General features: G+C 41.9%; 1 protein-coding gene across 4 annotated transcripts in view; it reads left to right on the forward strand.

The window, feature by feature from the left end:
• Positions 1-1,396: 1,396 nt before the first annotated feature.
• The window catches only part of LOC124038243 (potassium voltage-gated channel subfamily KQT member 5-like), a 139,013-nt gene continuing 127,504 nt past the window's right edge, over positions 1,397-12,905 (forward strand). For all 4 annotated transcript variants that reach the window (XM_046353857.1, XM_046353859.1, XM_046353858.1 and 1 more), the window contains exon 1: positions 1,397-2,804. In XM_046353857.1, coding sequence (XP_046209813.1) covers positions 2,356-2,804 — 449 coding nt within the window. In that variant the 5' untranslated portion in view covers positions 1,397-2,355. The remainder of the gene's footprint in view (positions 2,805-12,905) is intronic.

A 12,905-nucleotide genomic window follows, 5' to 3' on the forward strand; every position in this document is an offset into this window, starting at 1 on the left:
TGGCCCTAAACAAACAGTACACAATGACAGAATACCTGACCACTGTGACTGACCCTAAATGAAGAAAATCATTGACTATGTACAGACTCAGTGAGCATGTACAGGCTCTTCAAAGATGACATGCTCCGTGCCTACTGCCCACAGAATTAGGTGGAAACTGAACTACACTCCCTAACCTCTCCAAAGAATTTGAAAACAAATCAAACATTGATGAACTCCCATATCTGTTAGGCGAAATACCGCAGATACTGCAACAAGATTTGTGGCCTGTTGCCATGACAAAAGGGTAACCAGTGGAGTACAAACATTTGAAATGCAACCTATATTTATGTTTATAAATATAAATAATAACTACTTACACATTGTTACAACACTGTACATAGCCAAGAAAATAAAATTTGAAATGTCTATTTTCTCTTAAAACGTGTTTACTAATGTTTCCCTTGTTAATTTCCCCTTTGTTTATTGTCTATTCCATTTTCTTTGGCAATGTTTCCCATGCCAATAAATACATTTGAATTGAGAGAGAGAGAGAGAGAGAGAGAGAGAGAGAGAGAGAGAGAGAGAGAGAGAGAGAGATATTATTGGAGATGAGGTATCTCAGTCTCTGTTCTACCAAAATAAGGAGGCTTTTAGAGAGCAATCACATAAATTGATTGTGAGGTTTTAATTTACTAAGCGAGCTGTCAGAAATGTATCTAGAGGCACCGCACTGGTGCTTCCATGGGTATAGATAATTAAATTAAATCGTTTATATATAGGCTACATGACATATAGGCCTACTACACATCACTGCATTTTAAAGTTAATGTAGGTTGCTCTGTAATTGCTTTACATACAGCATCTGCACTGTCTGCAGTACTGTATAACATAGGCCATGAGACTTGTAGTTTTTTTTAGGTCTGTCTATGTTTTAGTTTTTTTCCAGAATGAATATGATTTCACAAATATTTCCCTGCCCTGTCACAGTCCATGTGCAATTGAAACGTTTTTCAATGAGAGTGTAGGCTATACCCACTGGGCACAGATGTCAGATCAACTCCATATACATTTGGTTAAATTGCCAACTAACGTGAATTCAACGTGAAATCAACAAATGCCACCATGACATTGGATTTAGGTTAAAAGTTGAGTGGGAAAAAATCCCAAATTCCCTTAGGTTGATGACTTTTTGCAAATCCAATCCGCTTTCCATCAACGTCATCACATTGAATTTTTGTTGTTGAAATGACCTGGAAAAAACGTTGATTCAACAAGTTTTTGCCCAGTGGGTAGTTTGTTTTATCCCGCTGCATAGGCCTAATAGGCTACAATGTATAAAGTGTGTGTGTGTGTTTCACTTGAGGTCACGTGGTCGGACAAAATCCATGTTGCCTGTGAAGAGTGTGACCTAGAGTCACAAACGCAAAAAGTTCAAATAAACGTATTTACATAAACGAAAAATTAGGAGAGAAAATCGCATTTGAAACGAAAGTAAACGAACATGGACATCAGACCGACGACACTTTGGCCACGGATGAATCTCGTTGTACTTGTCAATGCCCATATTCAGCGCTACATGAGAGTTTACAATCCGACAATCTGGGACACCGTGAGTAGGAGGGAGGACAGTGAGGAACTGGATTTACCCGATGTGTATATCTGCTTTTGACGCGAGTTAGTTTCTTGTTTTGGATGACCGCTTATTCACCCGCCTTTAAAATGGAAGTGTAAAAGCCTACACGCGCTTAATTGGAGTTTATTCCATAGGAGCCCGTTGATATATTAGAGGTGAGGTCGCAGTGTGTGATTATATCGAGGCAGTGTTTCCGAATACAGATTATTACACTTATCCCGAATAGATTTTCCTCAGCACTGCACATGCATGTCACCCGGCTCTGTTGAAGCTTCACATCGATTCCCTGGTAGCCATGGGCTTGTTGGTGCTCTCTAATACCACATACTTGGTTTCTGAGTGATTAAACTGCCGTGTCATGATTGAAGACGCGCGCAGTGAAGAACCAAACAAAGTGCCACAATTCGGAAAGCTAGCTCGCACCTGGTTCAGAAACATCAATCCTCTTGTCTGTCTGTGCAAATCCTGAGCCGCGTGGATATTGCATATCGAAGTCAGAGAAAGAGAAGGGGGGAGGGAGTTAGTGTCGGGTGATTTCCTCCCCTCGCCAAATTTCTGTCCGGGAGTCGTTGACACTCCTTCATAACCCTGCTTTTTCGCGCAGATGGCCAAAGCGCCGTGGGCACAGAAGTCTCCAAACCCCAGAATTCTACTTACCGCACCCCAGTAGACAGACCACCGAGATAGAGGATGAGACCATAAAATAGCCTAGTGTTAATTGTAGTTATTTCAATGAATTCATGAATATAGCCGTATGGTTTTCTTTCCTACACCTTTGTGCAAACTCATCTACACTCTATGTGCACGTCCCCGGTACCAGCTGCACATCCCCAGCCGGCTTTGGTGATGCCATGCCCCGCAACCACAGTGGCGATGAGGCCGGTACTGGGCTCTGGATGAATACCTCCCCAGGGCGTCGGGCTCAGGACTACGGGTTGAAAGATGTGGAGTCTGGACGGAGGATGATGAACAACGCGGTTCGAGTCGGAGACAGGATGCTTTCGCTAGGCCCTGCAGGTGCAGACGGCGCGGAGAGGCAAAAGGGCGCCCGGATGAGTTTGCTCGGGAAGCCGCTCATCTACAGTGCGCAGAGCGGGCGCAGGAATGTGCGCTACCGGCGTCTGCAGAATTACCTCTACAATGTGCTGGAGAGACCCAGGGCATGGGCGTTCATCTACCACGCCTTCGTGTGAGTATACGAGCTGTTATCATGTAATCTAAACAGATTTAAACAGTACTTTTATGGCAGGGCACTAAATCAGTCACCTGTTGCTGGGAATTCTCCCAGCGCACAAAGCTACGTAGGGGAAAGGGAATGATTACAGGTTTTGTCAAGGTGAAGTGTAGGCTACCAGAACCACACTGTTAAAAAAATCGTTATTCAATCTTTTTTGTCAAAGTGTTAACTGAGCATTTTTAATTGGCCCAAATTTAGCTTCAAAATTAGAAAATGTTGTCAAACATTCAGTCCATTTAAAATTGTGTTTGATACCGTGCTTTTAACATACAATGTTTTCAATTGACATATTTGACACACATGATTACATTGTGCGTGTTCATTTATACAGTAATTATTATTCAACATGTCCTCAACTGGGAACACACAACCTATTGGTTCACAGAATTCCAATCTTTCTGCTATGCCACTGTGTAAATAACATATTTCACCTGTATGGCCACACTTTGCTGTTCAAAGTAAATCTAAGCTCTAAGTTAAAAGTACACTCAAGAAAAACTAAATTAAAGAGAAAATTAAGGAGTAACATTAAAACAGAATAATATGCCCTACCAACATTAGACAACTATACAGAACCCCCCCCCAAAATAAGTAAAGCAAATCAATGATGAGGGAATAGACAGATTAACTGATCATTGAAACAGACATGGTGGCATAGCAGGAAGATCAGAATGAACCAAGAGGTTGTGTGTTCAAATCCCAGGTCAGTAATACAATTTCCTGTATACATGGGAAATGTCAATGTGTATCAAATATCTAAGTTCTACGTTCAAATCACTATGTGTAACCAGTTGCACAGCATTTTCTAGTTAAGATGCCCAAATAATAATTCATTGTAGAATGAACATACTGTATGAGACAAATTGAGCAAATACATCATTTAAAATTTAAAGAGCTAAGTTTAGGCAAACTATTTTTTTTCTGTTCAGCTAACACCTGGACCGAAACACAATTCAATATTACTATTGTAAAACAGTAAATAGCCTAAAGTTAAGGCTATCTCACAAACTAATGTAACAATCAACCTTAGAATGAGTAACACATCCATGGCCACATTTTGAGGTTACTGCAACTCTAAATGTTTTATGTAATCATATAAAGTGTGCATGTTCAAGATGGCATGCATAGGTCATCGCAGATCTGTGGAGATCTTCACAATTGCTGCAATAATCTGTGCAGAATCTCGAACAGCATTGATACTTTTAATGTAATCTCAACAGCAATCCAGGTCATTTGGTTCTGCTATTAGATAAATCATAGTGATAACACATGCATCTTGATAGGCTACCCATATTCCTTGCACCGGCCAAATGCTACATCACACCCACGGATGTTAGTTTCTTCTCTGCAATGAGTGTGGCTCTGAGTACCTCCCTGACGATTTGTAGAATGGAAATCCATTCCAGACGGTCTGATTTGTCCCAGAAACCGATGGGTTGGGCCAGAGACAGAACACGAGGGTAAAGCTGCGTTTTGATAATTCGTCATTGGCTTTAATACTCTGATTGGTCAGAGATGATCCAATCTCTGATTACTTTGTTTTGTACAACACCCCTCATTTTTTGATGTCACCACAAACGACTTCAATAATAGCAGTCTCAGACTGAAGTACACCATATATACAAAAGTATGTGGACACCCCTTCAAATTAGTGGATTCGGCTATTTTAGCCACACCCGTTGCTGACAGGTGTATAATATCGAATACACAGCCATGCAATCTCCATCAACAACATTGACAGTAGAATGGCCTTACTGAAGAGCTCAGTGATTTTTGACGTGGAACCGTCATAGGATGACACCTTTCCAACAAGTCAGTTCATCACATTTCTGCCCTGCTAGAACTGCCCAGTCAACTGAAAGTGCTGTTATTGTGAAGTGGACACGTCTAGGAGCAACAACGGCTCAGCTGTGAAGTGGTAGGCCACACAAGCTCACAGAATGGGAAGGCTGAGTTTTGAAGCGCGTAGCTTGTAAAAATCGTCTGTCCTGTGTTGCAACACTCACTACCGTGTTCCAAACTGCCTTTGGAAGCAATGTCAGCACAATAACCGTTTGTCGGGAGCTTCATGAAATGGGTTTCCATGGCCGAGCAGCCGCACACAAGGTTAAGATCACCATGTGCAATGCTAAGCGTCGGCTGGAGTGGTTTAAACGCATTCTCTGGAGTGATGAATCACGCTTTACCATCTGGCAGTCAGACGGACGATTCTGGGTTTGGCGGATGCCAGGAGACCTCTACCTGCCCGAATGCTTAGTGCCAACTGTAAAGTATGGTGGAGGAGGAATAATGGTTTAGGGCTGTTTTTCATGGTTTGGGCTAGGCCCCTTAGTTCCAATGAAGGGAAATCTTAATGCTACAGCATACAATGACATTGTAGACGATTCTGTGCTTCCAACTTTGTGTTTCAGCATGACAATGCACAAAGTGAGGTCCATACAGAAAGGGTTTGTCATTGTGGTAAAAGGTTTATTTTGATTGGCGATTTTCTGCATTTATCAAACTCTCATCAGGAAGCCTGATTTCAGATGTGTCCATGTAAACAGGACTATTAGGGTAATCATTCTTCTTGCAAAGCATGTAAACGTTTAAATCAAACTATTATTGTGTGCACATAACCGTACTCGGTACAGTTCGGGTTGAGAAATCCTATTTTATGTTATCGGACTCCTTTAGTCAAAGTTAGAGATCTGATTTCTCATCATGGGATCTGAAACAGTAAATTACATTATCGGTAGACTCAGTAGGTTGGGTGGTAGGTAGCCTCGCGGTTAGAGTATTGGGCCAGTAACCTAAAGGTTTCTGGTTTGGATACCTGAGCCGATAAGGTGAATATCCTAAAATAGTCCCTTTCCTTGTGGGGATCAACGAAATGTCCCCACTTATCCACATTTTCATTGATGAAGTATCCTTGTGAGGACTTCTGGTCCTCACAAGCATAGCAAAACCAAACACAAACAAACAAAAACACACACACACACATGAGACAGAATCAATGCGTGTCCAATTCCCATCAGTTGCAGACTCAAAGCACACACACACACACACACACACACACACACACACACACACACACACACACACACACACACACACACACACACACACACACACACACACACACACACACACACACACACACACACACACACACACACACACACACACACACTGATTTGTGCTGACTTTTTATTTGATTTAAGTTGAAATATTATCCTAACACTGCAGCTTATTCGTGGCTGTGGAGTGTAGGGAGGAGTATGTGAAGGTAATGGAGCTATCAGGTTGGGTAAGATGGGGCACGTCGAGGGGCTGTGAAGCAGGATGTTGATGGTTTATTTGTTCAGGCGGGACATCAGGGTCACCGGGGTTAAGTCCTTACATCTGCCCTGACCACAACTCAGCCTCACAAGTGGCGTTTATTCATTGATGCCAAGGGAAGCCAGGCTTCCTCCAAAAAATGACCAAGAAAAAAAACATACAAAGTAATTTTTCTTTAATTTCTCTGGGTTTCATAAATGTCCTTCAATTCACAAGAGGCTGAATGTGTCTCCCGGGGGAAAGCATCCAAGCGAACGGAACAGCGCCCGTCTGTCTCTTTATGTGTAGCCTATCTATGCTGTTGGGTCAAAAAGAGCATGACATTGTTGCAGGCGTAGCACTTAATGCTAGGGAAGCCAGCGAGCATTTCGCCTCCCTTGATAAATAAAAAATAAATAAATAACCAATCAGCGTTGAGCTAAACTGAGTGAGCTCAGCTGTGAATGGTACCAAACAAAAGTGTCAAGGGAAGCCAGTTTGGATTTGGCTTCACACCAATCTCATTACATTAGAAGCCAAATGTCATTGACAGAGAACTTGAATTGTTGCATCTCGTTGTGTCGTTGTCTTCCGGTGGCCAGTTAGCTAGCTAAAATCATCCCTTGTCTAAATAAGCTATGGATGGAGATAGAGATTTTGACTTTTTTAATCCTTTTTTATTATTTTACTGTAAGTTCAACATGTAGCTAGATTTAGTTGGCTGGCTAATTTTAACGAGCTGGCCTGGTGCATCGTTTTCCTATGAAAGGAAGTCTGTCTAGTGAGCAAGCATTTTAGCCAGGTAGCCTAGGACAACGAAAACTAACACCTTGTACTGGATGGCAGAGTCATAGACCATTCAGGAAACATGAAAGAGGATGGCATTGGCGTTTCTCTACAAGTAGGGTGAGTCAACATGTTTTTGCTACTTGCATGTGCGTGTACACACAAACACTACTACTGCTATTCTCTCTTCCGGGATGCCTACAAGGCCCTCCCCCGCCCTCCCTTTGGCAAATCAGATCACGACTCCATTTTCCCCTCCCTACCTATAGGCAAAAACTCAAACAGGAAGTACCCAGGCTAAGTTCTATTCAACGCTGGTCTGACCGATCGGAATCCATGCTTCAAGATTGTTTTTATTACACGGACTGGGATATGTTAACATTGATGTATACATGGACACGGTGACTGAGTTCATCAGGAAGTGTATAGGGGACGTTGTTCCCTCCGTGACTATTAAAACCTACCCAAACCAGAAACTGTGGATAGATAGCAGCATTCGCGCTAAACTGAAAGCGCATACCACCTCATTTAACCATGGCAAGGTGACTGGGAATATGGTTGAATACAAACAGTGTAGGTTTTCCCTCTGTAAGGCAATCAAAAATGCAAAACGTCAGTACATAGACAAAGTGGAGTTGCAATTCAACGACTCAGATATGACACGTATGTGGCAGGGTCTACAGACAATCACAGATTACAAAGGGAAAACCAGCCACATCGTGGACACCGACATTTTGCTCCCAGACAAGCTAAACACCTTCTTCGCCTGCTTTGAGGATAACACAGTGCCATCAACGTGGCCCGCTCCCAAGGACTGTGGGTTCTTGTTCTCCGTGACTGACATGAGTAAGACCTGTCAGTCAGCTCAGCCTTCAACACCATAGTACCCACCAAGCTCATCATCAAGCTCGGGGCCCTGGGTTTGAATCCCAGGACTTCCTGACGGGCCGCCCCCAGGTCGTGAATGTAGGAAACAACACCTCTACTTCACTGATCCTCAACCCACAAGGGTGCATACTCAGCTCCCTCCTGTACTCCCTGTTCACCCAATGACTGCGTGGCACACATGCCTCCAACTTAATCAAGTTTGCAGAAGACACAACCATAGTAGGCCTGATTACCAACAATGACGAGAGCCTACAGGGAGGTGAGTGGTGCCAGGAAAATAACCTCTCCCTCAACGTCAACAAAATGAAGGAGCTGATCGTGGACTTTAGAAAACAGCAGAGAGAGCTTGCTCCTATCCACATTGACGGGACTGCAGTGGAGAAGGTGGAAAGCTTCAAATTCCTCGGCGTACACATCACTGACAATCTGAAATGGTCCACCCACACAAACAGTGTGGTGAAGAAGGCACAACAGCACAACAGAGGCTGAAGAATTTTGTCTTGGCCCCTAAGACCCTCAGAAGTTTACAGCTGCACAATTGAGGGCATCCTGTCAGGATGTATCACCGCCTGGTAGGGCAACTGCACCGCTTGCAACCGCAGGGCTCTCCAGAGGGTGGTGCGGTCTGTCCAACGCATCACCATGGGCACACTTCCTGCCCTCCGGGACTGAGAGAGTAAAAAACAGCTTCTATCTCAAGGCCATCAGACTGTTAAATAGCCATCACTAGCCGACTTCCACCTGGTTGTTCATCCCTGCACCTTAGAGGCTGCTGCCCTATATACATAGACATGGAATCACTGGTCACTTTAATAATGTTTACATACTGCTTTACAAATTTAATATGTACATACTGTATTCTATTTTACTGTATTTTAGTCATGCCACTCCGACATCGATCGTCCTAATATTTATACATTTCTTAATTCCATTATTTTACTTATAGATTTGTGTGTATTATTGTGAATTGTTAAATATCACTGTACTGTTGGAGCTAGGAATACAAGCACTTCACTACACCCACAATAACGTCTGCTAAATATGTGTATGGGGCCTCCCGGGTGGCGCAGTGGTCTTGATTACACACAGGTGGATTGTATTTATCATCAATAGTCATTTAGGTCAACATTGGATCATTCAGAGATCCTCACTGAACTTCTGGAGAGAGTTTGCTGCACTGAAAGTAAAGGAGCTGAATAATTTTGCACGCCCAATTTTTCAGTTTTTGTTTTGTTAAAAAAGTTTGAAATATCCAATAAATGTCGTTCCACTTCATGATTGTGTCCCACTTGTTGTTGATTCTTCACAAAAAAATACAGTTTTATATCTTTATGTTTGAAGCCTGAAATGTGGCAAAAGGTCGCAAAGTTCAAGGGGACCGAATACTTTCGCAAGGCACTGTATATCACGGTGTCAAAGCATATGAACTAACAGGTTATAGAGCAAACAACTCAATTATCGCAACACATAATCTGGCATGGTTTCCATGGTAATTTTACCCACACACCGCTACTGAGCCTCACAATGCACCACAATAGATGGACACACATGCAGTTAATTTGGAAAGTATTCACACCCCTTGACTTTTTCTACATTTTGTCACGTTACAACCCTATTCTATAATGGATTAAATAAACAATATCCCTCATCAATCTACACACAATAACCCATAATGCCAAAACAACAACAGGTTGTTTGAAATTGTAGATAATATATTAAAAATTAAAAAATGAATATCTTATTTGCACAAGTATTCAGACTCTTTGTTATGAGAGTCGAAACTGAGCTCAGGTGCATCCTGTTTCCATTGATCACTCTTGAGATGTTTCTACAACTTGATTGGAGATAGAAGTACCTTCCAGAAGGACAACCATCTCTGCACTTCAGCACTCCACCAATCAGGCCTTTATGGTAGAGTGGCCAGACGGAAGCCACTCCTCAGTAAAAGGCACATGGCAACCCGCTTGGAGTGTGCCAAAAGGCACCTAAAGACTCTCAGACCATGAGAAACAAGATTCCCTGGCCTGATGAAACGAAGATTGAACTCTTTGGCCTGAATGCCAAGCGTCATGGCTGGAGGAAACCTGGCACCATCCCTACGGTGAAGCATGGTGGTGGCAGCATCATGCTGTGTGGATGCTTTTTAGTGGCAGGGACATAGTGACTAGTCAGGATTGAGGGAAAGATGAACGGAGCTGTAGTTTCTGTGATCTACATCTGTTTATATTAATTACTATGCTGTTACTAAGCAGTAATGTATTACGGCAGTGTTACATTACTACACCTAATAGGAAATGCACATGCACACTATTGGAGAGCATGAGAGTTTTTGACTAAACGAAACTAACTGTACTCCCGTCTCCTGCCTGGTAATTTTTCCACAACACAAATATTGCAGTGGCGATGAGGTGATTAAGCTTCTTAAACGGACATTACTTGAAGGGAAGAATGTTGCGTGAGTAATGAAACTCTAAATAATTATGTATATTGTCAGGTTTTTTTTTCCGCCAATAGAAAAGTTTAAGCACTGCTAGCAGGCACAATGTTCAGGAGCTGCCAAGTAGCAAGCCTATTGGAGTCCAGGATAGCGACACTGTCCTCTGGTGGTTAAATTAAAAAACAAATTGAACCCATTGAAATTAGGCGATCTCAGTGGAGAAATATTGTAGAAAAAAAGCAAGAAGGAATGTAACACTATGTGTACATTATTACAAATGAGTGCAGTGAATGAAGTAATTGCAGAAACTTCTGAAGTGAAGAATTAGATTAGAAAATTAAGGAATACAAGGAATGAGGAAACTGAACAATTAACTGTGAAAATGGCAACCATTGGTCGAGTACTAGAGTTTGAGGCTACAAAAGAGGATTTCGAGTCCTATTTAAAGCGTTTTGAGCGTTGGCTGGCTGCAAATGAAATCAAATATGAAAAGAAAGCAGACTTATTTCTCAGTGTTTTGGGTCCAACTGAGTATGGATTGCTGAAAGGTCTCATTGAACCAAGAAAAGCAGTGGAGTTGACCTATGCAGAACTGACTGAAACCCTTTCAAGGCATTTCAAACCTAAGCCAATTCTCATTGCAGAACATTACAGATTTTACCAACGTCCCCAGAGTCCAGGGGAAACCGTGGCTGACTTCATCCTTGCTTTTAAAAAGACTGCCAAGTACATGTGAGTTTGCACAATTTCTTGATGATGCTCTCCGAGACAAGTTTGTAGGTGGTCTCACAGGTGAAGCATATCACAGAAGGCTTCTGTCAGAGAAGGACCTGACCTTTAAGAAAGCCTGTGATATAGCACTTAGACTCGAGCTTGCCCACAGGGATACTATTGAGCTATCGGGACATGCAGAACATCAGAAAGGTGTTCACAAGGTCAGTGATTCATGTGGTGAAAAAGGCTCACAAAAGTCACACTTTTCTCAGTCCCGTCCTCAAGGTTACACGGGAACAAAGCAGCCCACATAACAAAGGTCTAAGCCAAGTTGTGGGGGAGATAATCACCAGCACAGTGAATGTCAATTCCAAAATGAAAAGTGCCACAATTGTGGACACATCTACAGAGAGTGGATAAAGCTCCAAAACGCATGCCTAAGGCACGTTCACGCAGATGAGGAGGGACCCTGGGCATCCTTCTTTTGGTGTTTTTCAGAGTCAGTAAAAAGGACTCTTTAGTGTCCTAAGTTTTCATAATTGTGACCTTAATTGCCTACCGTCTGTAAGCTGTTAGTGTCTTAACGACCGTTCCACAGGTGCATGTTCATGAATTGTTTATGGGAAACAGTGTATAAACCCTTTACAATGAAGATCTGTGAAGTTATTTGGATTTTTACGAATTATATTTGAAAGACGGGGTCCTGAAAAATGGATGTTTCATTTTTTGCTGAGTTCATTTTCACCTACTCAAAAAGACAGACAAAAGTTTGATGAATTGCCAATGTGTTACCACTATGCTTTCAACCATCTAACAGCGCAACCAAATTCCAATTAAAATCAATGTCTGATTTTCTATTTAGTTGTCACCTAAATGTGTTATCACTGCACATTCAACCATTTCAAATGGGGAAAACAATATCAGATATTTTGTTTATTTATCCAACAACTTAATGTGTTATTACTGTGCGTTATCTAATAGTACAACCAAATGACCTGGATTGCAGTTAAGATTACATGGTGCAAGTGATCAATGCTGTTTGAGATTCTGTGCAGATTATTCAACGTGCTCTCACAGCCTCCCAGCATAATTAGACGTTCATCCACATTCATCAAATGTCAAATTTCAAAGCTTCTCCAACATCAAATTTGGGGGACAAAATGTTTTTGTTGCTTCTGCTGCCCTGTATAGTTCCTCATCTCTCTCTGTATCGTTTCATTTCTCTAAACGTAAAATGCCGAAGTTATAAGGGTTAAGTTTAGGCACATTCCGATTGGCTACAGTAAGGGTTAAGGTTTGGGATAGGGTTAAAACATTGTTTAGGCACTCATTCCGATTGGTTAAAGAGTAGGCAGCATAAACATATCCACATACAACATATGGATTTGAAATGTCCCAATGAAAAGTTAAACCTCCCTTTTCTATTTTTCAAGTTATTACATAAAACTTATCAGAATTCCAAAGAATGCCAAAGTTACGTCGGAATATGGAGGACCTGGCAAGTCAGTCTATTCCCTATAATGTAAACTCCAACAGAAATAACTTCAAATTAAACCAAATTGTTAGCACTCATGACTACTGGTTTCAATGACAACAAGCAAATGCTTAATGAATTTATTGTTACAAACCAACTTACAAGGTTGCTAGTCAACTAGACTGCTAACGTTAGCCCTACTAGCCTGCTAAAGTTAGCCCTACTAGCCTGCTAATGTTTGGTTAGCACTACATGAGTCAGCCAGTTGCTATCAACACCTACAGTAGCTTACATTAAAGTAAACCAAAGTTTTGGAAATACATAACGCCATCTAACCAGTTATCAGAGAATGTTAGCTATATGCAGTTATATTAGCCAGCAAGCGAGCCAGTCAGCTAACATTATCTATTTAACCAACCAGCTATTAGCCTATCCAGCCACCATTGTTATGGTC

The sequence above is a fragment of the Oncorhynchus gorbuscha genome, linkage group LG06 (genome assembly GCF_021184085.1).
Source record: "Oncorhynchus gorbuscha isolate QuinsamMale2020 ecotype Even-year linkage group LG06, OgorEven_v1.0, whole genome shotgun sequence".
NCBI lineage: Eukaryota > Metazoa > Chordata > Actinopteri > Salmoniformes > Salmonidae > Oncorhynchus > Oncorhynchus gorbuscha.